General features: G+C 39.3%; 1 protein-coding gene across 9 annotated transcripts in view; it reads right to left on the bottom strand.

The window, feature by feature from the left end:
• The window catches only part of tenm4 (teneurin transmembrane protein 4), a 178494-nt gene that overhangs the window by 103292 nt on the left and 50293 nt on the right, over window positions 1–24909 (bottom strand). For 7 of the 9 annotated variants that reach the window (XM_050072306.1, XM_050072313.1, XM_050072323.1 and 4 more), the window contains exon 4: window positions 7045–7266. The exons of the other annotated variants lie outside the window; for them this stretch is intronic. In XM_050072306.1, the coding sequence (XP_049928263.1) occupies window positions 7045–7266 (222 nt within the window). The remainder of the gene's footprint in view (window positions 1–7044; window positions 7267–24909) is intronic. 9 annotated transcript variants of the gene reach the window in all.

Raw genomic sequence — 24909 nt, 5'->3', positions numbered from 1 at the left:
TTTGCACAACGAAATTGGCAAGAAAGGGAGATTCATTTGTTATCAGAGGGACAGAGAAGGAGGACTTTGCTACAATAGCTTAACTTTCACATGGCATTCAAAACAGAAGCCTAAAGATACCCATTCAGTCTGGGAATGTGGGTTTTTCATTTTTCTTCCTAACAGATGTATGCACTGGTTAAGGCCTCCTGACGCTATTCTAGGCAAGTAATTAAAGCAAATCCACTTCATTAGCCGGGACCCTAACCCCCACCATGAGAGATAACAGACGTGCTTCTCTAATAGTAAGATGTTATAATTGCTGGGAGACAACTGTCCAACTTGTGAGGTATCAAATGGCTATAATATAAAATTAAAGCCTTCAGGGAAAGAAAATGGGTGTTTCAAACACCTTAAAGTATTCAAGTTGGTGCAAAACTAGGAAATGGATTTAGAAACAAGTTATTATTTTTCGTTTGAGGACTCGGAATTTGGGATTTTAACATTTGTTGAGCTACTGAACGTACTTAAATAAATCTGGCACTTATCACATGACAGTGAATCTCTGCATGTTTTGATGCTGATCCTGAACCAGATGTAGAATAAAAGTTTCCAAATATGTTCCATTATTAAATAACAAATTCAGAGGATTGTAAAGCTTCTGTAGACATACTGTGTTTGCTATCTGAGTGCTTTCTCTTCCTGAAAAGTTAATGTAGAATTTATGAAATGCATTTATTGTATGCAGACTGCAGTGTGGATTTTTTTGGAGACTGAACTGAGTATCCAAAGGTGATACAAATCAACAAATCCCAGGAAATAAATAATTCAAACTGTAAATCTGATTTGTCAAGGGACTGCCATACATCCCTGTTTTGTTACAGTTGTCTAGTAGTAGGCTATACTTCGCCAATAGATCCTGTTTTTTAAACTGCAATAGTTATCTAAATTAAAATGTCGAATGCATGGACATGAAAGTTTAAGAATGATAAAACTTTTATAAAGAGTAACTTTTCTTGTGTCAGTGATTTTAATGAACGCCAACTGTCGCAGTTACACAACAACAAAACTACCTCTCCTACATGAGTTAGTGAAAAGAAGAAAATCCTGTTTCTTGGAGTACATTTTTGCAAAGCAGCACGTTAACGTTGACTTGTCAGTAATGATGCCACTCTACAACTGAGAAGTACTCCTGCAAATGTCACCCTCCACATCAGCTGCTGTCCCTGACTAAAATCAGCAACGTAGTCATGGAAACTGTTTAATAAACTGCACTAGAGCAGTAAACCTATATGTATAGAACCAGTCTTTTTTTAACTGGATACATTTTTCATTAGTTTCTTAGCTACCAGACGGTAGCTTTTGTAGATATACAACGCTTAAAGCCATAGTTGGTAACTTTTATAACAAAGAAAATCATATTTGCTGAAACTGTCAGCACACAGCACTAAATGAGAATGTGAATGAAAAAAAATCATATTCCTCTGGCTTCTCTATTGCCGTGTAGGGCTTCTAATGGCCTTACTGCGTATGAAAAAACACTCTTGCGCAGCTGCCAATTATGGCAATCACTGCTCGGTTAACTGTGGTCAAACGAGGCAGTGCTGATCAAATATGAATCAAGATTCTGTTACTGCTTTGTCTGTTTCTCACCTGAAATGTTTTCAGAAATATATTTTAGTGTACCGTTTGACTGTTAAATGAGAAAGATGGTGCGGATGGTGGGCAGTGCTTGGGACGTTGGGTGACTGTCTCAAACATGGCTGTCGGGTCCCAAAATTTCTCTTGTTATTAGTGTGCCACGGTTTGATAGAAAGAAATCAGTCTCATGTACTTCTTTCAGAATATTGTTACAGTTTCAGCAACAAAAAAAAAAAAAAAGTTTTTAAAAATGTTACCAGCTGTAGCTTTAAGATGTTGGGAGCAATCAAAGCAAGATATGTCAATTGATGTCAAATTAAAATTGTGACTCATTCACAAAACATAAAAATGTTAAGTTTGATATGTAGTTATATCCAAAATCTTTGAAATATCTCCACTGGTTGATATCTACAGATAAAAACATTACAGTGGCACCATTTCTGTCACATTCATGGAGGAACACTAGGTTCCAACTTAATTTTCAACTCTGCAGTGTCCAGGAAGAAGGTCTATTTCTGAACAAGGACAGTGGATAAAATCCACAGCGCCGACAGTCACACCTGATGAAATAAAAAGATATGACACGCCATGGACACCCGATCAACGCACTGAGGTGTGAGCCATTCGATACAGAATTAATCAAAAGCTATTCAGCACCCAGATAAATCATTAAATCTTGCTTACTGCTACAGCCCCTATGGCTAATCATAGGAGCAAAATTTCCGGTTGAGTAGCATTTGTCTATAAAAATACAAATAGAATTTGTCATGAAGGCAGTGAAGCTGCACTCTCCCCTGGCTCCCTGATGCTGGTTCTCTCTGCTGGCCCTGCTGTTTCCTACACCATTAGAAAAGTCTGAAGGGAAGAGCCACGCGGGAATACTAGCTGTCTTTCCTGGACTCATTTGAGAGGTAACAGGTACCACAAACAACACGTGGTGGGTATAACACAGCTCTTGACTGGCTCTCTAGATGGGAATAAGGGGGAAAAGACCTCCTGGAATCTGAATATAAGCTCGCCCTCATTACTACCTGGAGGAGAAAAATCCTGGTATTGTACATAACAACCTGCCAACAGCCTTCACTGCGGACACCAAATGAGGTTTGAAACTAGTTTCATGCAGTACGTATTATATGCACATGTGGAGTAAATGGTAATACAAGCCTTTGCTAAAGTAAACTCAAACATATAAACATAAAATAACAATGTAAAAAAAGATGAAGCAAAACAATTTAAAAAAAAAGAAAAGAGTCAAACTGTGGTCCATCGCCGTTTGCAACCTAATCCATTAGGACTAGCCCTGGCATATGCTCCCCTCTCCCTTTTTGAGATCAAATGGATTTTCTGTCATTCTTTGAGCTGCCTTAGCAAGAACAAGACAAGCGGTTACGTATGCTCTGTTCTCTATGTCACTCTGCTGCATATCCATCAAGAGGTTGAAGATTTTGTTAGAGGGCACAGATGGTCTGCAATTATCATGGAATGAAAGTAATGCATCTCAATTTATGTCAATGAAAAGACGATATGTAGGTATGCAAAATGCATTATCCATGGTGTGTGTGCACTGACGAACAGCAAGTTGAATGGGACCGGACAAATTGTCTGTTGGCTCCAGTTCATTGATAACTCAACATCAACATCAAGAGAAAGCGATTCCTTTTGATATGACAACTCAAAACTGGAATCTCCCAGATTCAGAAAAACAGGGGCATGGCATGCGAGTGCCATGTGCTACTCATTAAATTATTATTCAGCCTCAGATAGTTCATTCCTCATGGTGCCTGTGGATGAATTACTTTCTGGACTGACCTCTTTTAACCACATTTCCCCCGTTCTTGCAGACACAGGGGGATGATTAAGCAGTTCAAATGAAGACTTATTTGAATTCACACACAACCACGTCCCCAAGCCTTCTACCCAGCTCAGCATTCCTGCTTGGTCAGCTGTGAGGTGGTGGTGTGCTGGCCCTTTCACCAGGGAGCCCGGCTGCACTGAAAGCCAACACTGGCCGACCCCATGCTGTTTTGCATTAAGAAATGCTAATACTGGGAGGTTGCAGTGTCTCAGATCTTGTGGCTCAGCATGGCAGCGGGCTCCCACTGGCAGTCTCCCCAGGAAGAAGCCCCTCGGAGAAAGCCCAGGGCCACAGTGAAACACATGCTTCACAAAAGGACTGCAGGCTTCAGCGAGCAGCCTCGTCAGCCTTACAGAAACCCTGGCTCAGTGTTCTTCCAAATGAAAACAGGATCCCGAAAAAGAAAAAAAAAAAAATAAACACTGCAGCCTTGGAGGCTACTAATGTGAATAACGATATGCTGCTGAGAGCATTTACTTGTTCGAAATCCAGCATAACATTTTAAGTCCTGTATGTGGGCTCAAAGATGACCTTGAGCAAATGTAATCTGAAGTGATAAAAAGCCACCTGTTTTCCAGTGCAACAGATACACTGTGAGACAATTATTTTAGGCATACATAGTTTTCTGTGGTTGTTTACCGACAGTAAAAAAGCAAACATTTCCTGCACCGTGTCAACTCTGGATTTGAATATTTCTTCAATAACTGACCTGTATGTCAAAGAGATCTGATTTGATATTCTAGCCATTTTTACCATGGTGGCTTTTAAATTACATTTTTGCTCATGTAATTCTCACTGAAAACCTGAGATGCATACTTAATTCCAGATTACACTACATTTGGCAACATGGAGTCTTTTTTTTTTCCAATCCCAACCTCTGCATGAAACAGAACAGATTAGAAATCCTTTTCCATAAATTTGATTAGACAATTCTGAAAATGTGTGATCTTCGATTTAATCACGTTGGCTATGCATTTGTGGATCCATAACCCTGTTCTGTATGCCAGATCTAAACCACAACCTATCTGGCCCACTCTCGTTTTGTCACCTTGAGAAAATGAGGTTTATGTTGCTGAAGGGAACAGTCTCACCTTACACTGAACAAGTTTTAATGAAGTCATTTCATTCCCTGAAACGATGAAACCAGCCTAGGTTGAGTTATTAAGTTATATATATTATTTGCCAGAAAAGCTTTGGGGCTGGAAATATTCCACATAGAGCCATCAGATATCACTCATCTCTTTGTGAACATCAATACACAAAACTGTGTGAGGCAAATACTAAAAATACAAGGTAATATATCATTTTAATCAGGACTAGCCATGCAAATGGTCATTTTTGTCTGAGTCAACTGCATCACACATTCATTTTCATCAAATTCAAGCAGCAGTTTTCCAAGAACAGTCATTGGGAGTACACTGCGTTGCTCCCTAGAGTGGAAAAGTAAAAAAAAATATAACCAAAAATGCAAGATAAGCAGATTTGAATAAACAAAAGCTTATAAAGTATTCGGATGTGATGTGGAAAATGCGTGAGAAGGCATGGAGCAAGCTTACATGGCTCATTAGGTGGTTTAAGTGAACAAACAGTGGAGGCTCTTTCTGATTGTAATTGGCTCCTTACTGTCAGAGATTTTCTGTAATTAAACAATGAAAAATGTCACGGAAGAATCTCGAAGTAAAGCTTATTTTGCACAATTTGCTGCTTATTTATGCATAACTGCAGCAAGGTGAAAGGTCCTCAGAATGGACAAGAACATCAATATAAAAAGGACTGGTTTCATGTTACTGAGATATAAGAGAGGGAAAAGACTTTGCACCCACAAGCAAGAGACACACAGAAACATGCTGTACTTTGCAACTTAAAAGGAATCTTTCAAAGCCTGTGGATGACTAAGGTAGGAACTAGAGCTGAGAATATTCCTCCTCGGTCCTCTCCTACCCCTCTCTGACAGCCCGAGGCCAACCTAAATGCTGTACCTATGCAAATCAGTGTCATTGTTATGAGACAAATCTGCCGCGGTAAAGGCCAATGCCCCCCCCCCACACCCGTGTCCCCTTAAGCGCAGTCATGTCACTGCTGGTGACCAGCGTGTTGCTACTGTGGAATTAGGGCGGGAGATTTGCGACAGGATTAATAACTCATTCTCCAGGCTTTCTGAGGAGGCAGCTGGGGCACTTTGGAGTTTGATGTAATTCAACCCTTTGGGTAGTTAACTTGGAAGCTTGATCAATTATTTAGACCATTTTATTTTGTTTTGTGTTTGCCATGCCAGTGGGAGAAGCAAGTAGACGTTGTAGTTGAAAAGTACCAGCATTCTGATATAAAAAAATCCCCTATTGAGCATGCAAATTGGTGACTTATGGAAGATATGCGGCATAAATTGCTGACTTTGAACGACAACATTTTATATTTTCATGTAGATGGATCATAAACATGGAAAATAACCTGCTACACTTCCAAGTGTGAAATTCTGTAACCACAATAATAAATCGGGTTTCCAAAGGTTACCTTGAGGAAATACTTGAAATGTTCCTACTGTATGTTCACGCATTTTTCCAGTGGTGTTATAAACCAAGTACAATGAAGTATTGAGCATCAAGGCCTTGGAAGCCAGTAATGAATCCACAAGATGTCTATGAATCTGTCGCAATCGGTTATGCAGTGACAAACAAATAATATTACAGCAACTCAGCAAAACAATCTCACCCCATAGACCAGCCAAAATATATTCTCTCTCTGCCACACACATTTCATCAGTGCCCACAGTTACAGTGCCAGATAAAATCTTCACAATAATTAAATGTGTAAGTTAACTGCTGAAACAATGTGTTGAACACTTTCACTGTACATGTTTTACAGTCAGTTTTTTTCTAGCTGTCAACACCATGTTTGCAGTTTGAGCGCAAATGTCACTCTGTCAGTCTGAATGAGTGTTAAGTCAACAGCAGGAGACACCGAGTGTTTCAAGAGGAATAAGAAGGTGACATTTATTAATGAGAAACCACATAAGGGATTTTCAGACCTAATCTAAGTCAAGAAGGGCTGTTTGAGTTGTTATCAAAATATAAAATTAGGTCTTTTCATGGGGCTAACACTGTTTTTAATATAACTAAATGAGCCAGTCCTTGTGGTGATATATAATGATAAAGCAGGGACTTGCAACCAAGAAACTGTCTTTCTTTCTCGCTTACTTCCTATCTGGGGTGCGGAGGATGCATGCAGGCTGTTGTTTCTGAAAATTCTATGGAGGGATTGTAGATGGTTACTCCCACCAGCACGCATTGAAACTGAAGAGAAATATCTGTGACAAATATCTCCTACTGAACCAAAAATCGTCCATCTCTTTGAGTCAGGCTCTGAACTTTGCAGACCTTGCTTCAGAGAGTTCTGTGCATTTCCTGAGGCTACATATCGACTCAAAGTTTCAACTCTCTCTCATGGTGCTCGGAAAAAAAAATGGGACATATTCTTGCCCGTAGCCATCTGCATGACCTATAACACAACATGTCCAGGAGCAGGGGAAGGCTAACCTCCAGAAAGCAACAGTAGTTTGAAAACCAACTCACCATCAGCAGTTGCAGTGGCAGGAGCATACAGGTTCCCTGAGCCAGTTTTAACTAAGAATGAATTGGGGCCAAACTCATCCTCAGAGTCAGAGTCCTGGGCTGGCTGAGCCGCACAGTTACCTAGCAACCCTCCCTGGCTCTCATTGGCTGCAATGGAAGGGGGAGGGTATGGGAGCTGCTCAACAGGGGAGGAGGAGGCGGATGAACAATGCAGCGGAGGACCTGTGGACCACAAACAGAGACAACACATGGGGGGGAAATGAAACACACCCAAACACAGGCAACATCACATAGGAGCAAAACACACACACACACACACACACACACACACCACACACACACACACACACACTCACACACACGCAAGCAAGACTCAACTCTGACACTTCAAAAACAAACAGGGACACATCTGCCTTTGTCTCCGCCACCTCACCCCAGCTGGGAGGAACAATACAAACAACTAAAATGACTTTGAGATAGAATAAAAAAGGCAAATGCCTGGCACTGCTTTAGAGAAACAAAAACAACAAAACACCTTTTTGGGATGTTAAATGCAAGAAAGGAGAACAACTCCGGGTTCAATGCTCTAATCTTTAAAAAAAAAAAGAGAGCCTTTCAGTGAGGGTGTGTGCATACATTAAAGCACATCCTATATACAGTACAAGAGCATGTTACATAATAAACATCTGCAACAATACAACTAAAAAATCCTTTAAACTCGAGACATGCTTACTGTTGAAATTCTGTCACAAAACAGCATCTAACATAACTGCCCCTCAAAAAACTACAAATATACACTAGCAGATTCATATTTGTGTACTGGGCAGAAGAACATGAATAATATGTTCTCAGATATGGCGCAGTTGTTAATACCCCCTCCTGTGGAAACACATATAACCCCTGCCAGCCGAGAAATGAATCCAACCCGAACCAATCCTTCCTATTTCTTCTGTACTCTGTGTCCATCTCAGCTTTCCTACTTGGCAGTAATATAAAATACCACAGGGATCAGACTGGCCACTCACCTTAACAGCAGAATATAAATAATTTAATGTTTTGATTATTTATAACGCCTTGTTATATACCAATATGCAACCCTAATTCTTATATACGAATATCATACAATTTCCTCTTTCAGGGCTTATTGGCTCCGATCCCCATGCTGTCATGGAATGTTAAATCTCCACAGAGCTCCTATTAATGTGTGATTAACTTTTGATGCAGCTCTGCGCCACGCTGAAAATGGAGTACTTAAGTAACATGACTGCAGCGAACAAAGCCATCAGTTTGGTGCTCTCCCCATCTTCCCATCAGTCCGTCGGTCTTGATGTCGAAATTCCTGCTGACTGGACTGTCATCCATCAGGAGAGATAAATTTCCTCTCGCTCTGTAATGATCCCTGCAGAGTATTAAAGTACGACTCACTGACTCGCATCTAATTAGGAAACAATTAGTGATATTAACATATCAGCCACAGCCCTACACAAGCAGCCAATGTCCACTGCCCCACAGAGTCACAGTTTGTGCTTTATGTATACTTCCCACCACACACTTCATTTCTCTCTCGATCCTTTAATGCCGGTGCAGGTAATGGGTGCAGAGCTGCAGTGGTCATGCTGTGGGTTAATGAGCGAGACACTGTTGTGCTTGGATATATAGCAATGTACAACGGAGAGAGGAAGAGCTGTTGAAGAGAGCATCATTACAGTCATCCCCAGAATCCCTCGAATACATCTAAGACACTACATTTAGCGTGTGTCAAAACAACAACACTCTGCTGAACAGAGTACCACTCAATGAGCTACTATCTGCCGCTACGAGACACCAGAGGCAAGACTGAAATTCTTGACATGAAAGACTAAAATGAGCTGCACCAGGTCTCGGACTGAACATTACAACATTTTTCCTCAAAGAGGGAATTCATCAATGAGACAAGAAAAGATTAAAGTCCTCTAAAAATGGTCAAAGTCATAACCTAAATGAGGTCAAGGTAGTCATGCTCAGCAGCCATTAGTCTTGCACACAGAGGTTTTACTGTCTCACTGTGTTTAATTAATGCTGGCTTGTGCAGTTCATGCCCAAGCCACATGCACCTAAAGTCAGACAGGGCTTCTACAGGCGAAAAGCCACAGCTCGACAGGGCCAGAGAAGTTTCACTGGCTGCCAGAGTTGATTGCCTTTGCATTCACTCACTATATTACAGCAGCAAAAGGGGACCTTTACTTAGGAGCCCCTGGACCATGCGTTGCTGCTTTAGTTCCTGACAGCTTTGGGAAGTGCCAATCACTGCCTGGTTTGGCCTGACTGCAAACACAGACCAACACCCACTGTATTAGGGGTCTTAATCAACTCATTAGTAACCCAATTAAAATAAGGGACAAACAAATTGGTGTGTGTGATCTGCAGGTAAGGATAACTGCTATCGGTAGTATTTAGTGCAACAGCTTCTCCCAAAAGAAAATGCTGAAAACATGTCTTGTAATATAGTTTGGAACACAACATATGTTTTGATAATCAAAGATCAGTGATAATGAAATCTTGCATTCTGCACATTATTAAATTTGTTGCATTTTGATACGATTCACTTCACAAATACTTAAAAAAAAAAATAGTTTCACAGAGTAAGTTGTAAAACATAACAAGAGTGGAAATTCAAGAGATGTAAACCTTGCATCAAAGCCAGAGTTCAAAGAGTGACATTTATTTTCAAGGGAAAAACGATAACAGTATGTGGTGCTGGTATGAGAGACAGAAGCTGAACAGCAGCAGAAACATGCCAATGTGGGCGGACAGCTAAGCATCAGTATATTTTTTTTACAACCCAACTTACAATAAATAAGCAAGTAGGTGTTCTGTGCTGTACTTAAGAACTTTGAAAGAACACTTGAACGTTAATGGCACGCACTGGCTGTTCTGATTTCTGCTGCATTCAATTGCAGTGTAATTATTCTTACTGTGGGACCACCCTGAAAGTTTAACTACACAGTGACTGCAAAGCAGATTCAATTTAATGACCCAATGAAGTGGTGGACAATATGAAAAAAATGCACATTTCATAACCTTATTTATAATTTCATATCATGTAGCAATATATATGTTGAGATAGAATAAATTATCTGGAAGTTCAATTAAGAGATCATTTATAGATGATAACACCAGACGGGAAGGTCTTGTTAGCTGACACCTATGCAAAAATCCTGGAAATCCAATATTACTATAAAACATGCCTGTTCATTGATTTACAGTCATTCCCGCATTTGTATAATACATCTACATATATAAAAGGGACAGCCACCTTGGTAGCTTATAGGAAACTAAGCTACACTGGTTCACAGTCTCTAATGTCTCCATTTATATATTGTATTATCCCAAACTGTGTCAGTGGCACTTCCCAAATCACCAAGAATTCATTTCCTGGGAAAAAGGCTACATTGTTGAAAAGGAATATTTAAAAGTATTGTCAATCAGCTGGTAGAAGCATGGATATATAACATGCTTTGCTTTCAAAATGAATGTCCAAGCACTCCCATTGCAAGGTTGTATCTATGGGAGACCTATAGCTTTGCACAACTGCTTGAGGCTACTGTAGCTCACATCTGAGCTACAGTAGAGTCAGTTTGTAGGATTTAGGTGGATTTAATAGCATCTAGCAGTGAGGACTGCAGATTGCTACCAGCTGAAACTTATCCTGGTTAGAATTCCATCAGTGTTTATTGTTCATGAGATTTTTACCAGGAGCTGAATTATCCTCAGAGGTCCCTTTCTCTCAAAAACAAAAGGACCAGGCGGTTAAGAACAGTAAAAACACTGAATAAAGCAGGTTCACTGCTCAATTGAAGTTTTTAAAAACAAGATTCTAATTTTAGGGTGATTATGCACTTAAGAAAACATACTTATTATATTCAATTCCATTTCCATATCCCTCTAAATCCTACACACTGGACCTTTTACACTAAAATCACCCTGTGTTAAAAATTGACATTTTAAGAGTAATCATGCAGATTCATAACAAAATTAGAGGTGTAATGAATAGTTATAAAATATTCAATACATAATTTGGTCTAACAAATATCACAAAATATTGAAAAATGCCCATTACAATTTCAAGATGACTAATATCTGACCAAATATGTTCAATTTGCAATCATAGAAAAACAGAGAACGCTAAATCCACACATTTAAAAAGCTGTAGCCAGCAGCATAATGACATTAACAATTCATCAATTCTTTAAATAGTTTTTAATTTATTTTCTGTCAATCAGCTAATCAATTCCATTGCTAACTAATCAGCTCTAACTAATCAACTAATTGCTTCAGCAGTAAAACCAATCATTACGAACGTCAAAAGGATATGTGCAAACACCATGTGCTATACAGACGTCTGCCTACCTCTGTATATTATGTTAATGTGAACAATCTCTGTATGCACGTCTGTGTGCTCCTCGCTTTGTATATGTGTTGACTAACAAGTGGAGGCAGGAGGAGACATCAGCACTGTTATTTAAGATGTACACACCCACGGTAACTGCAATCATTTACGTAGGGACTGTAATGCAGGATCATGCATTGGAAACAATGAGCCGAATCACAGTGATCAAGTTTCTGCATTAGAATGAGGCAGAATCAGTCATTATCACTGTGTGAATATACGTATAAACATTTATATTTTAAAATTGCCTTATTTGAGACGGCTTGTCTGGTCAAAGGAGAGAAAATTAAATCAGGTAAACAGAGAATATAATTTAGAGAGAGGATGTAGTCGAGTGAAAAGAAAATCATGTAAGAAGAGTAAACATCCTTTATCTGGAGAGTCCTGATTATCAGTTCTCTCTCTGTCTCTCCAAACTGAGCTAATCTGTCTGATATGGCCTCTAATTGCCATAAATTCTGAAGTTATACACAGAAACTCGCATATATTAAAGGAGATAAGAGTTGTCATCTTTAAAAACACAACCTAATGAATAAAATCTATGACTACCTACATACTGCACACCCACAATACTGAGCAAGGTGAAGCAGATGTGTGACTCCACAGTGACAACAGGAATTATCTGTTTGCTCAAGGACTACAGCTGCAGGCAGCATCTATAAAAGATGCAGTGTATTTGCAGATGAACGGTGATGAAAAAAACAAACATCTCGGCGCCTGTCCTGTACCATCAACTGATGCCATGTGGCATACAAAGCATACAGGAAGCGGAGGAATGACTCAGAGTCTCAGCGGGGACCGAGTGTCATCATCACACTGCTACTCCCGTTGTAAAATGCAGATTGTGTTGAATCTCCATTTTACCACAAAGCACGACAGTCTGCATGTAGGATTCATGTAGTCAAAGCACCAGCATTTTTATTCAATGCTAATGCTCAATTTACATGTTTATATTCTTCTATGACGTGAGGGCAAACAACAAAAAGAATCTGTGTCTTACTACATTGACTAGGACAGTTGCGTAGTAGCATTTGTACAGGGGTGTGTGAAAGGTTGGCAGCTTGGCAGATCAGTAAAATGTTGCGTAATTTGCTCCTGGCACCAAAATTGTTATCCAGTGTAGGTGGAGTGGGATTCACTCCAAGATGTGATGTTTAAAGCTTTTGTCATATTTTCGGCTGTTTGACTCTGTTGAATTTTGTACTGACTGTTCCTGCCACCATCAAGAGCCAGACTGTGAATATTTATTCAGATCCTTCTCCTTCTTGTAACTGTTCTTACTGTATTTGCATGTAGAGGTCAAAGCGAAATGGACGGCTATATTCCTATGTGGGCACATATTACATGGCACAAAGTGGTATTTCCTCAGGCCCAGTGGGTTTTGTTGCTCACAAGTTCCTCAAGCTCCTGCTCAGTATTTTGTAGTGCAAATCACCACTATGCGCTAGCAGTGTAATGCAGATTATAATTTTGGTGTGAAGAATCACTACATTCTGCGCTGTCCATTGTCTGCCTGCTCAGACCAAGTCAACAGCACACTCCACTTTCTGTACCCCTGCTCTGTGCTATTTACAACCAGTTTTCACTCCCAAGGTGTCAAACACAGCAGCTTGGTCAGCAGCCATTTGGCTTCTAATTCCTTTGCACACAGTATCCTTGAGCGTTTGTATGACACTGGGCTTTCAGCTAACTCTAGTGTAAACCCATCCACAGCAAAATGTAGAATAAATGCAAGAAAGTTTTTGTAGGGGCGATGGGGTGGTGGATAGGTCAAACAAACACAGGACTTTTACCCATGAGCTTCACCTGGATGATGGTTTTAGGATGTGCTGGGGACAGTGTGACAATCTGCTTTCAATCATCAGGTCTAATTGCGGTTGGTAAAACATTAGGGAGTAGTTGAGGCAACAATTTGTACAGGTACGTCTTTCTAACAATCCATGGATGCTACTACGTGTTGTCACCACCACAGCAGGCCCACCTCTCAATTCATCTGATTGGACAATAGGAAAAAATGCCAATGATGTCAGGCGCCTTTTTGGATTTGAGTTGATTTTTTATTTTATTTTTTAACTCAATGGATCCAAGTTCATCCAACAAAAATGTGATGCACGCAGAGCTAAAAAAAAAAAAGCAATGCAAAAGCAGCAACCAAAGTGCTTCACTCTCATTGAAAACCCTTACAAAAAGCTGCCCCAGGCTGCTAAAACATGTTCTGTCTGATCAGGGCCAAAGTCAAGCCTTTTTAAAAAAGAAAAGAAAACCATGTTACATAGCAAATGCCATGTGACATACGTGTCATATGATATTGATATTCTGAATCTGAATCTGAATCTGAATATTTGTGGCATGACATACTCGTGAAGTTACTTACTAAATCAAGTTACGTAACAAACATACTTATCTTGTTTTACTAAGTCAAAATAAGATCTGCTTTTCTAACTATAACCTAGTAGTTTTGTTGCCTAAACCTAAAGTAGTTGTACTAAAAAAACCTACATTACCTGTGAGTTTATCTTGAAAAGAAACTATGCATATAACAAAGTGAAATTGACACAGTGTTTTTGAGCATCCAATACTGACACTAGAAGGGTACCCAGAATGTCATAGTTCGACGAGTTGGGAGTGTGAACGTGTTGCTATTTAGAATAATTGCTGAAGGTGCACATTTACAACTTACTTTACTCCGATTCTTACCAGTATCTGTCAGACACAACAGCTTTCATGTATGAAGGCCATCCCTTTCTGCTGATTTACTCTTTTTTGAGACATCTGAAGGCAAAAGGTTTGTGTTTCTTGAGTGGCGTCTAAATTGAGTGGCACACAGATCCACTGCTAACCTTGATTAAATCTTGCACTACTGGCACCAGGCTGTGGTAAAAATAGTCTCCCACAGCATATGGAATAAAACTCCTCTGTGTTGGAGATCTTGTTATAAATACATACCTAACGTTAATGTTAAGCCTACATTAACTCCATACGCAACTCATTGAGCAGAACTATTTTTTACAGGGTAGGTAATCATAATGAATGAAAGTGAATGAGCAGTGTGTACTCTGTGAAAATGGACCATGAGTTTTCATGTTGCTTAGATTTAAACACTAAATCTAACTCACACTGTAGTGTGAGTTTGCTATGAAGCTTTAAGGATGCAGTGAGTCTGTTCGAATGGGAAAAGAAAACCGTTGGTTTTATAAATAAGCCTATTATGCCAAACCTAATACAAATAATGGTCATTTAATTGCGTTATATTTGCCTACAAGGTACTTTGGCTGACAAGGTATCTTAATTGAATGTCTAATAGCTTTAGAATTGCCTGAGCATCATCAATTCCCTTTTCATTATTTCAACTTTGTGCCTCTAATGATGTCCTGTTGCTCAGCTCTACGGGCCATGTTTACAGTGTGCAACACAAATGGTCACTAGTCAGGATCAAGTTGTCCTAGAAATGTTGTGCGATATACAAAGGCTGTAGAGCTGCTAAACCCATGAAAGGAGGTTTGATGCCCTTTTTGATTTTTCTAACTGACTGGCAGTATTTGAGCTCTGCCTTGACTGATTAAATGTGCCCTCTTGCCTACTATATCGCTGCTCTTGGTTTGGATTGAACTTCAAAGACTGTGCAAAGGCAGTGTAAGTCCTGCCTTTGTGTCACTGGCAGTCTTTGTGACTGAAGGAAATAAAGCCCTGTAGTGATGTTTTTGCAATATCACATGATGAAAGATGTGGTGAATATTGGCTTACAGACCAACAGACTGGCTAGGGTTGGGTTACATGACTATATACAGGATTCTGGGAAACATAAGAGATTTTGCTGTTTAATAATTTTTTATGTATTAGGGCAAAGTTGAATTAATTGCAGTAGGATTAGTCTTGGTTACTTTATATTGTACATTTTGTTATGAATTGGGAACCTGTGATTTGTAGTCACTTTCAATAACAGAGGGAATTGCTCTATCCCTGCCAAATTTCATGAGAACTATTCGTCACTGTTCATGCTAATTCAATCACTTTAATTTTTCTGCTGTTTGTTAACAGCACTATGCTGATCAACAAGAAATTATGTTAACAGTTCTGCCAAAACAACCGCACACATACAGAGTGACACTAAGGCTGATTGTCTCCTCAGGGTTAGGAAATAAATGTTCCACTCTTCAGTATGAATAGATTTAAATCTCTATTTTGTCTGCAAATTTGGCTCAAGGCAGACTTTCCACACTCTTTGGAGAACATTACTTGAGGGCATATGATCAATAAAGGCAATGGAGTTCACAAGGATTCATATTTGTTCATCAGACAGACACAGTAACAGCAGCTGAAACTGCAAGTAATCATGATGTTGCTTAAACAACTGAGATGGTGCTATAAAATGAGCTGAATTCATTCTATTGCCTGAGAATCTACAAAATAAATTCAAGGTTTTTATCTACTTCTATGTTTTGGAAACACTGATGTGCTTCTAAGTTAAAGGTGTATGTGCTCAGGTAATAATTACACTTATCAGATCTCTCTAGGCGATACAAACAAGATGGCTTAATTCTAGTTTTTGCATTATTAGGATTCCCAAATTGACATAATTGTTTTCTATTGCACAGCTGCAAGCCATAACTAGCCTTTTATGAAATTACCACTTGATAGGTGATCTCATCTCACAAGAAGAAAAAACCAGATGAGACAGTGTGAAGCTCAAAGGGATGGTTTTGAAAACGTCATAAGCCTATTGCAGCAAATATGTGATAAGCTGCCTTGTGTCGTCTTTAGAAAACGTTTTTCACTTTTTATTAAAACAATAGTTGATTTTACACATCTACCCAAGGTTATGCTACATATGCCTGCAGCAGGATTACAAGGATTTCCCAAGGTGAGGCAATTTTATTAATTTTGTCAGGCAAACTGTAATTTTGCAGTACACTGCAGAAGCTCAACACCCTACCCCCAACTACACAACACGAAACCACAAACAGACACATAGACACGTTTGCAGAGGAAGTGGGAAATGAGCTTTTACGGAGCAACATTGGAAAAATGATAAAAATTTCTCTGACGGTGCCGTTTACCTGCTAGGAATCAATATCACAATAACCGAGAGTGAACATAATGTATAATAAGGTTGAAAACAAATTGTAAATACCCATAAATGTTTTTTTATAGACATGACCATTACTGAGAAAATGGAAATTATATTTGTGTGTAATAAAAAAGCATTACCACACAAGGCACAATTCCATTTAAGGCTGACCCATAACGTTTCTATCAGCACTTTAGAACCAGTATCCATTACTTACAACTACTGTACGCTCTTAAAGAGATATTGCATGCCAAATTATAAATGGGTGGTTAGAATAAATGCAGAAAACAAGCAAAAAAAAAACTCTGGTCATTAATGCCGATGTTAGGTTGCCTGCAGAACAGTTTGGATGGTAGAAATAGTAAGAAATGGGTGATTTAGATCAAATTAGGAGTTGTCACAATTTCCATAACCATGTTCACAGGCCACGGGCATCAGATAGATCAAACTTCCACTGCACACTCCTCTTTAAATAACACCAATTTAAGGATGTAATCACTCAGTGCTAATCTTTTTCTCTGCGTGGAGGGGGAGGAAAATACCCAACTAAGATTAAATAAAAGCAGCAGTTGCACACAGCACCGTACTGATGCCAGTGGCTCTTCAGAGTATCACCTAGGAAGATGAAAAGGGGGCCAGTATGGCTGAGACTAGAGATGACATTTCTTCTCTGGGTGATTATAAGCACAGACTCCTTTCCCCAGTCATCCTCTACCCACAGCCCTGCCTAGCTGCTGCCACTCTCATCCATCCAGTCCACTCTATTTCTCTGTGTTGGAGAGAAAGTGTGCCCTGCAATCCAGCCGAAAGACACCATCTGTTATGACTTCTCTGTGACAAACAGAAGAATGAATCAGACTGGAAATGTGAAATTGAAATGCTAAATTAACTGAAATTTCTTCTGTTTGAGGAGAATCTTTACTTCTACTTCTGCACTCCCACTTTCATGGAAATGTTCAAGAGCAGCAACTTTTTAAGTGTTACCCATAAGAAATGCTCATTGGACACCTATGATAAACGGAGAACACAATGTGCAGGCCAGCTCAGCCGTGTCATGACAGCTTAGCTGATGCACTACAATAAAGACAAGTTTTCTAACTGTTCTTTTAAAGCCGAGTAATCACTAATTGATCCATTTTCGAGACTCCTTCATTTTTAAGACCCGAGCCCAAATATCTTGCGCTTTACTTCACTAGTCTTTAGAATCAACATTAGTCCTGACGAGCTCTGACATTGCTAAATCCCTCCATGCAGCCCCATTCAAGCATCCCTGGGGCTTTCTTTGTTCTAGGATAAAAAGTAAATGTTCCAATCTCCTCACCTCTCGCTGTTAACAACATCCTACAGGCATGTGATGGCTGTTTTTAAGGATCTCCTGGTCAACACAAGTGTTTGCAACTGACATCGTGGCAGGATGTCTTCTCTAACAGTACAGAAAAAGAGGCGTAAAAACAGGCTTATGAATCCATACACACCCAGTCGGCAAGTCCTCTGCAGAGGATTCCACACTTCAAAGACGTGAACATGGTAATCTGCTTTAAATGGATGTTTCTGGACCTCTATCATAGCTCGATCATCAACTGAGCCGACTTAAACCATGGCTGAAAAAACAATGCTAATAGTGGATAATTATCAGCTTTTACTCCGTCTGCACTAGCTGCGTTATTCCCTCTCCCATCACACACAGAGGCTGGTGAATAAACACAATGGCATGAATAAATAATGACCCCACAATCCTCTTAAGGTCCCCGAATAGTGAGGGGAAAAAAGACAAAAGTTTACTTTTGGTGTTTGAGAGCAAGCGGAGCCTGAAATTGTAAGCGACTCATTAGGGCTACATGTGGCTTGCCTGGGGCCTTGCTGAACAAAGATGGCACCATCCCCATCCTGTCATTCCTCAGCACACTTTAGGCCTGGCCTAATAAAATTCTTAAGTATACCCATAAGAAACAGCTACATTCCCAATAAAAGACAGTAAAGATCTTAAGCACTGCCTTTAAAAAAATGAAAACCTTTGCATTTTCAAACCTTTCTCCTAGAATCCAAATTTGTGTTGTACTGTGAGGACCACCTTTACTTTTGTTTTGTATAAGTATCATAGTTGTGTGTATGTTTTCATGCTAAAGGAGCATACTTCTGTCGAAACGTTTTTCCTCCTCTCATCATGCTCTCCAGATAGCTTACATAAAAGCCCACTGTTTTTCATTTCAGACAGTTTGTCAGTGTTAAAGAATTGATTTGTGTGTGCCTCCCAGCTCTCACTGAGTGCATGACAGTTCAAAGGGTTATCTAAAATACATGCTGTCAAGAGGCTTGTGTTTCTAAGTGCTTATATAATTCATACCAAGGTAAAACTAAAGCCACTGAGAGTTTGAGACACGGCAAATAAGGCGTGTGTTTATTAGACGTAGTTGGTAATAAAAGGCTGGCTGCATCGCTCGGACAGAAACAGGAATCTTGATCTAGTATTGGCATTTTGCGACCATTTGGGTGCATCTCTTAACTCTCTTTCCTGAAATAAATTCCAAGTATGCATTCAACACAGTGGTAGTGGCAGGAATATCATAATAGAATACTATCACATGCAGACAGAAAACACCTTTTTTCCGGGGCATAATTGTAGAGACTTTGGTTAGAATGAGGCAAGCCAATTTCAATTCCAAATTTCCACTGAGGCGATAAATAGAAATGAAGTTGCCTGGGGTAGATGGAGTCCTCGCAACTGGAGAGGGGCAACAACGGGAACATCAGAACTATCCCTTAATACTCTGTCAAACCAGTGGTAAATCACATTGTGAATTCCAAATAGTATTTTTCCATTGCTGAATACTGGACATTAAGTCTTCAATATGCTAATTTTACAACCTGTGGTCAGAAACAAATGAACAGAATACAGTAAAACAATATTTTCTAATAGTCTTATTAAAAAATGTTTCTCTGTGCATGGATATCCCTAACCTCAGTCAATGCAGTTGATCAATCTGTGTTGATATTTGCCTTCTTTTTAAATGTTGCTGTACTCTGGATGTCCTGAGCTGATCTGCAGGATCAGGATTGAGGCCAATCAATTCGTAATTGATCAGTAGCTGCTGTATGAAGCCTGATCCATTTTTCAATTCTTTGTTTATTGCACTCCAGCTTTGGGTTGTATTGTTACCCATTATACATTATGTTGTCTCTTTTTAAGTTTCAACTGCATCATTGTTAAATGCATTTTTCTTGAATGCTTAAAATAAAAGCAAGCTGTGAACCACAGACTAATTAAAGTTGGTATCTTGTCATGAAAGATACCATATTCTTTGACACTCCTCTTGGGTGTGTACAGTGTGAGCTCGGCGGAAAGAGCGCATAATAACTCTAATTTTTATCCCACTGTATCTTTTTTCATATTAAATTTTAATCACATTTTCAATGTTTTATTACATGTTTTTCATATCTTGTTTGCTCTCATAAATGCATCCTGTAATACCTCTGCTTTATTGTCCTGTGTACACAGGGCGCCCATGCAACAGACAACAACTCTCACTGGACCACCCTGTACAAATCACGGCTCACCGAATGGGTGGAAAAAATCCTGGCCTAGCAGAATTTTGTGACCCTTAATCCAATCATGTTTTATAGCGTTGCCATTGTTACTTTTCAAGATTGAACTAAAACATATAATCACAGACTGAGTCCAGGTTGAATTACGCTAGGAGGCCCTTTCACCTTTTGCAACGCTGCATCTTCACTGTCTTTACAACAATATTGACATCAAGAGGACGATGCGATCTATTTCAAGGGTGGCAACTGAGTACAATTAAAAAACCACAACAATTAAGGTCTGACCCAGGATCGAATGTGCTGAGCATCCAATTAGTGAGGTACACTGAACAAGCTGTAACCTGCAGCCTATTGCCGGGTGAAATATTCAGAGATAATTCTTTAAAACTTTCGCAAAGTCAAAATAACTTCTAGCCTTTAGGGAAATCAGGGACATCTCTCAGACTTGAAAACAAATACTTTTAATGCCATTCACCAATAAAAACAAGGATAAGACCAAGGATGCTCTTTTCCCAGGTTAATCTCCGCAAAAGCCTTCACAAATTTGTTTGTCAGTCATGCACCAGTCATATGCTAAAGGGTCATACAGCCAATATATGTTTTTAATGTAACTGCTTATCAGAGAGCTGACTGACAGAAGTCAATTTATTTTCCTGAACCATGCTGTCTAACTTGACATTTTCAAAACAACTGCCTCAGGTTGCCATCCATTCCTGAGCTCAGTGTGGAAATGTTTCTAGCTGTCCTGGACATCCCATTGGCACAAAATAAAAAGCTAAAACTGTTACATATCCAACCGACTGTAAACCACTATTAGTGCTCAGCTCGTAATAAGTCAGTATAAATCGTCTAAATAGCTCAAAGTGTGCCTGTGCCAAAATGTGGTAACTCACACAGTGCAGGCATCGAGGTTTGAAGACAGAGAGAATGCAGCTCTGGTGTGACCTGCTGCAGAAGCTGGCAATTCATACAGCTGAGATAAGACTAGTGTTTCCAGTGTGACAGCAGTACTTTAGGGGAACCACTGAAGGCAGAGGGGGAAAAAAAATCTAAAGCTTATGTCCCGAGCTATTTTCTTCAACATGCACAGGCTGTGAAATTTCACCGTGCCTAGCTACTTTCACTGGGAGAGAAATAATCCAGGAAGAACCTGAGCTGTCCAGCACAACAAGGCTTTGGAATTGCAGGGTCTTTATGTGTGTGTGAAAATCTTAGTGTGCACTACCGCTTTACTTAAGTGTGCTAATCTTATTTTGAATCATGCAGTGCTGACAAACCCTGAGAACAAAAGCGGGGATGTAGCAAATAATTAATCATAAAGTTATGCTCACAGATGATTGTCTGAGTTATCACACAGACTATCTTCTATTCAACGCGGTTCAAAGCTACTGCTTTCAAGTTGAAAAAAAAAAAAGGAAGCATAAATGTTGTGATGTTACTGTCATAGATACCTGCCATCTGGATCTTCTGAAAATTAAGTTTTATCTTGCTGTGTTGTCATACTCACACTTTGATGTTAGATATGGTGTAGTTTTTCAGTTTCAAATATTCTGCACATAGATGTAACACATATAAAATTAATATGCACATAAGCATGATAAAAAAAATTGTATTGTAGCTGTATTTATGTATTTTTTAACTTCAAACATTCAACAAATCAGACAAGGTAAACATTAACATTACCGGAGCTGATGTTTCCCTGTCAACTCCGCAGATCAAGCAAGCCTGCAAGTTCTGTACCTGGATTTGTTGCAGAGACTGAAGTCATATCAGAGGTGACCAGTAATGAGATAAATCTCAGCATGGAAGTTTAATTATTTCTATCTCATACTAGGGCAACAGCACGTCATGATCTCTGCTTCCTCGGCCTCAATAACAAACGCTAATTGCTTTCAGTTGCGATAACTGGTTGTTCAGAGCTATCCGGAGTTTCATTGCAAGAGACTGATAAATGTTTGAAAACACATTTTAAAAATAGGGAAAGATACAATCATTAAGATGGGATAAGACGAGATAAGATATAATGAGACAAGACACTACTTTTTTTGCAATGCATGCTCAACGAAATGGGGTATGATGGGAAAAAAATACAACTAAAATCTTGCAGACAGGAGTGCCATGAATTTGCATCTTGGGACCAATTACACTTTCTGTGGTCAAGGTACAGGCCAATGTCTCTGTGATACCAGTTTTTTTCCCCTTTTAAATTAAATATATGTTTACCTCAGTAGAGACATGTTCACAGACCAGTTTTTTTTAGGGTTGTGGAAAGATATTTTTGCTTTTATATAACAACTTAGACAGTGCATTTAATGTGAGTTGACTGAATCTGGCTGATAGCTGATCTGTTCAATAATTTGTATCCCACTTTGAACAGAGGGAGTATTTAGCACTAACATAAATATAACTGGAGCACCAATAATTGACTTCATGTTAAATGAATATTGCTAAGAGGGAACAAAGTTGCGAGGCTGGGTTAGGATGATCCTCCATGGACGAGGGCTCATCCTGCTCCATGTCGTGCTTTGAGCTGTACTGAGGCCCCTGAGCCTTGGTGGTAAGATGGGCCCTGATGTGCTGTTGGTTTAGACTGTCAGAGGCACTGGCAGGGAGCGGGTATGCAACTCCACAGATAACAGACCAAAACTGTCCACAAGGGCCTCTAAAACCCAGCAAATTAGCCTGCAAATGAGCCAGAGAATATCTCTACTAATCCATGATCTGAGCGGAGACTCTGCCAAAAAGTAAACAAATAAATAACTTCACAAGAAATACTGAGGGTGGAAATAACCACGGCTGTGAGCTGGGAAACCACTAGTGATTTCTTTGAAGCATCATTTCGCCTGATATTCTGCTGCTACGATGGCTGTGACCGTTTCAGAAGAAGCTTCCATGTTGTGTTCGATGTGGATACAGTGAAATTACAGATCCCAATATTACAGAAAACTCTGTCCCCTACAGCAAATGATCACAGTCTCTGTGTCTCTATCACAGATGCCAAAAGGCAATGATGCATCAAAATATCAATGTTTTACAAAAGTGATTAAATTTGTCTCGAAAGGAAAACTAATATACTGTACAGTAATTACCCATACTAACTGTGGAAATGGTATAATTAATTCTGTGGTTAAAACACAATATTCTATACACAACAGTCCCTTATTTCATAACTTAGCAAATACAAAAGTTGTCTGTGAAAGAAAAGCAAATGATGTGCTTTTCACACTTAAGTAAATACGTGAGTATTTTGAGTACATTTCCAGTTCTAAAGCCTTTCATGTTTCTTGCCTTTTTGCTATCTGCAACATATAAAGTAACAGACAGCAGACATTATAGAATATTCTGTAGCACACAGATAATTACAAGTCAGGACTGTAATCAATAGTTAGACCCTGCAGGGAAGGGAAAAAGAATCACTTCATTAAGTGTCATTCAAAATATGTCATTTAATTTCATAAATATTCCATTTTAATGTGCAAACAATTATAGTCCAAGTGAATTTATAAATGTATGATTATTTCATTAACTAAAAACCACTATCACATAAAACAGTTTTCTGTTATCCACTGAATGCCTCTTTATAAAATCAGTAATGATTAATAGAAGAAAGACTTTACTGACCATATCAAATACATCATTAAAATAAAACCACCAATAGAATGCTTGTTGTTTTGCACGGATTTGGAAATTTGGTCAATTTTATTTCAAACAAAACCCAGAGAGGCCTGATAACACTATTGCTCTCACATATAATTGATTTTCTTGTCCGAGTATTCATGTCTTTTTCCTTATTTGCTCTGCACATGTGTCTTGTCGTGCCGGTGTGTATGTGTGTGTGCATGTGTGTGAGCGTGCACATGCAAATACACTACTTCTACACCAAGGTCACAATAAGAAACCCCATCTCTGTGGTCCTACCACACTGCTGTAAAACATGCCCTAATGAATCCAGACCTGTAATACAGGAAACATCTTGTCTAATTGGAAGTCTGATTCCACTTCACCCCACAGGCTCCTAATACGGTGGCAAAGCTCCGGGGAATCAGTTCAAAGATAAAACACTTCTTAAATGTGGAGTGTGCAAAGACATTTGCTTATTCACTTCAGGAGGGCGTGGCCGTCAGCATTGGTATTTCAGTATGCGCAGTCTGCGAGGTGCAAGATTAAGGTGAACGGTTTTGTATCAAAGTGTAAAAATGCTGCTTGTTCTGTGGAAACTTTTAGGAATCACTAGAATCATTATGCAGAGGGTATATTTCTAATGGGATTCTTTTTTTTTTCTCCTCATCATCTGTTGTAACTCCTCTGTAGTCCGTTGAATAATGATCAAAGAAAACAGTGAACACAGGACTGTGGTAGTGGTGACGCAAAACAAAACAATGTTCATTTAGACGTTGCAACACAAATGTTTCTGTGACTTTTTCCAAACTTGCTGAGGTCTGTTTGAAAATTCAACACTGTATCTAACAGAAAAAAAATGGACCATTAATAGAATTCAATTTCCTATGATAAATAGATTGAACAATCACCCTCAAGCTCAGCAGGTGCTTTCTGTGCAAAGAAAATGTGGCTCAGGCCAAGAATAACAAGAACTGAACAAACGTTCTTTCAATCACTACCAACATGGTTGGGGGACAGGCTGATGTACTCCCTGCTCAAGTTCAAATCTGCGAGAGATTTGCTTTTCAAAGCCCCTTAGCCTTCTGGGGCTGTGACATGTTTCTACGAGGAACACCTGTCCCTCATAGACAGTGTATGCTATGTTCAAAGAATCAGTAACTGAGCACCACCCTGGAGCTCTTAACCTCAATCTTTCAAGAGTTCA

This window comes from Epinephelus moara, chromosome 2 (assembly GCF_006386435.1).
Source record: "Epinephelus moara isolate mb chromosome 2, YSFRI_EMoa_1.0, whole genome shotgun sequence".
In the NCBI taxonomy this organism is placed as follows: Eukaryota; Metazoa; Chordata; class Actinopteri; order Perciformes; family Serranidae; genus Epinephelus; species Epinephelus moara.
This window is presented reverse-complemented; position numbering and strand designations above follow the sequence as displayed.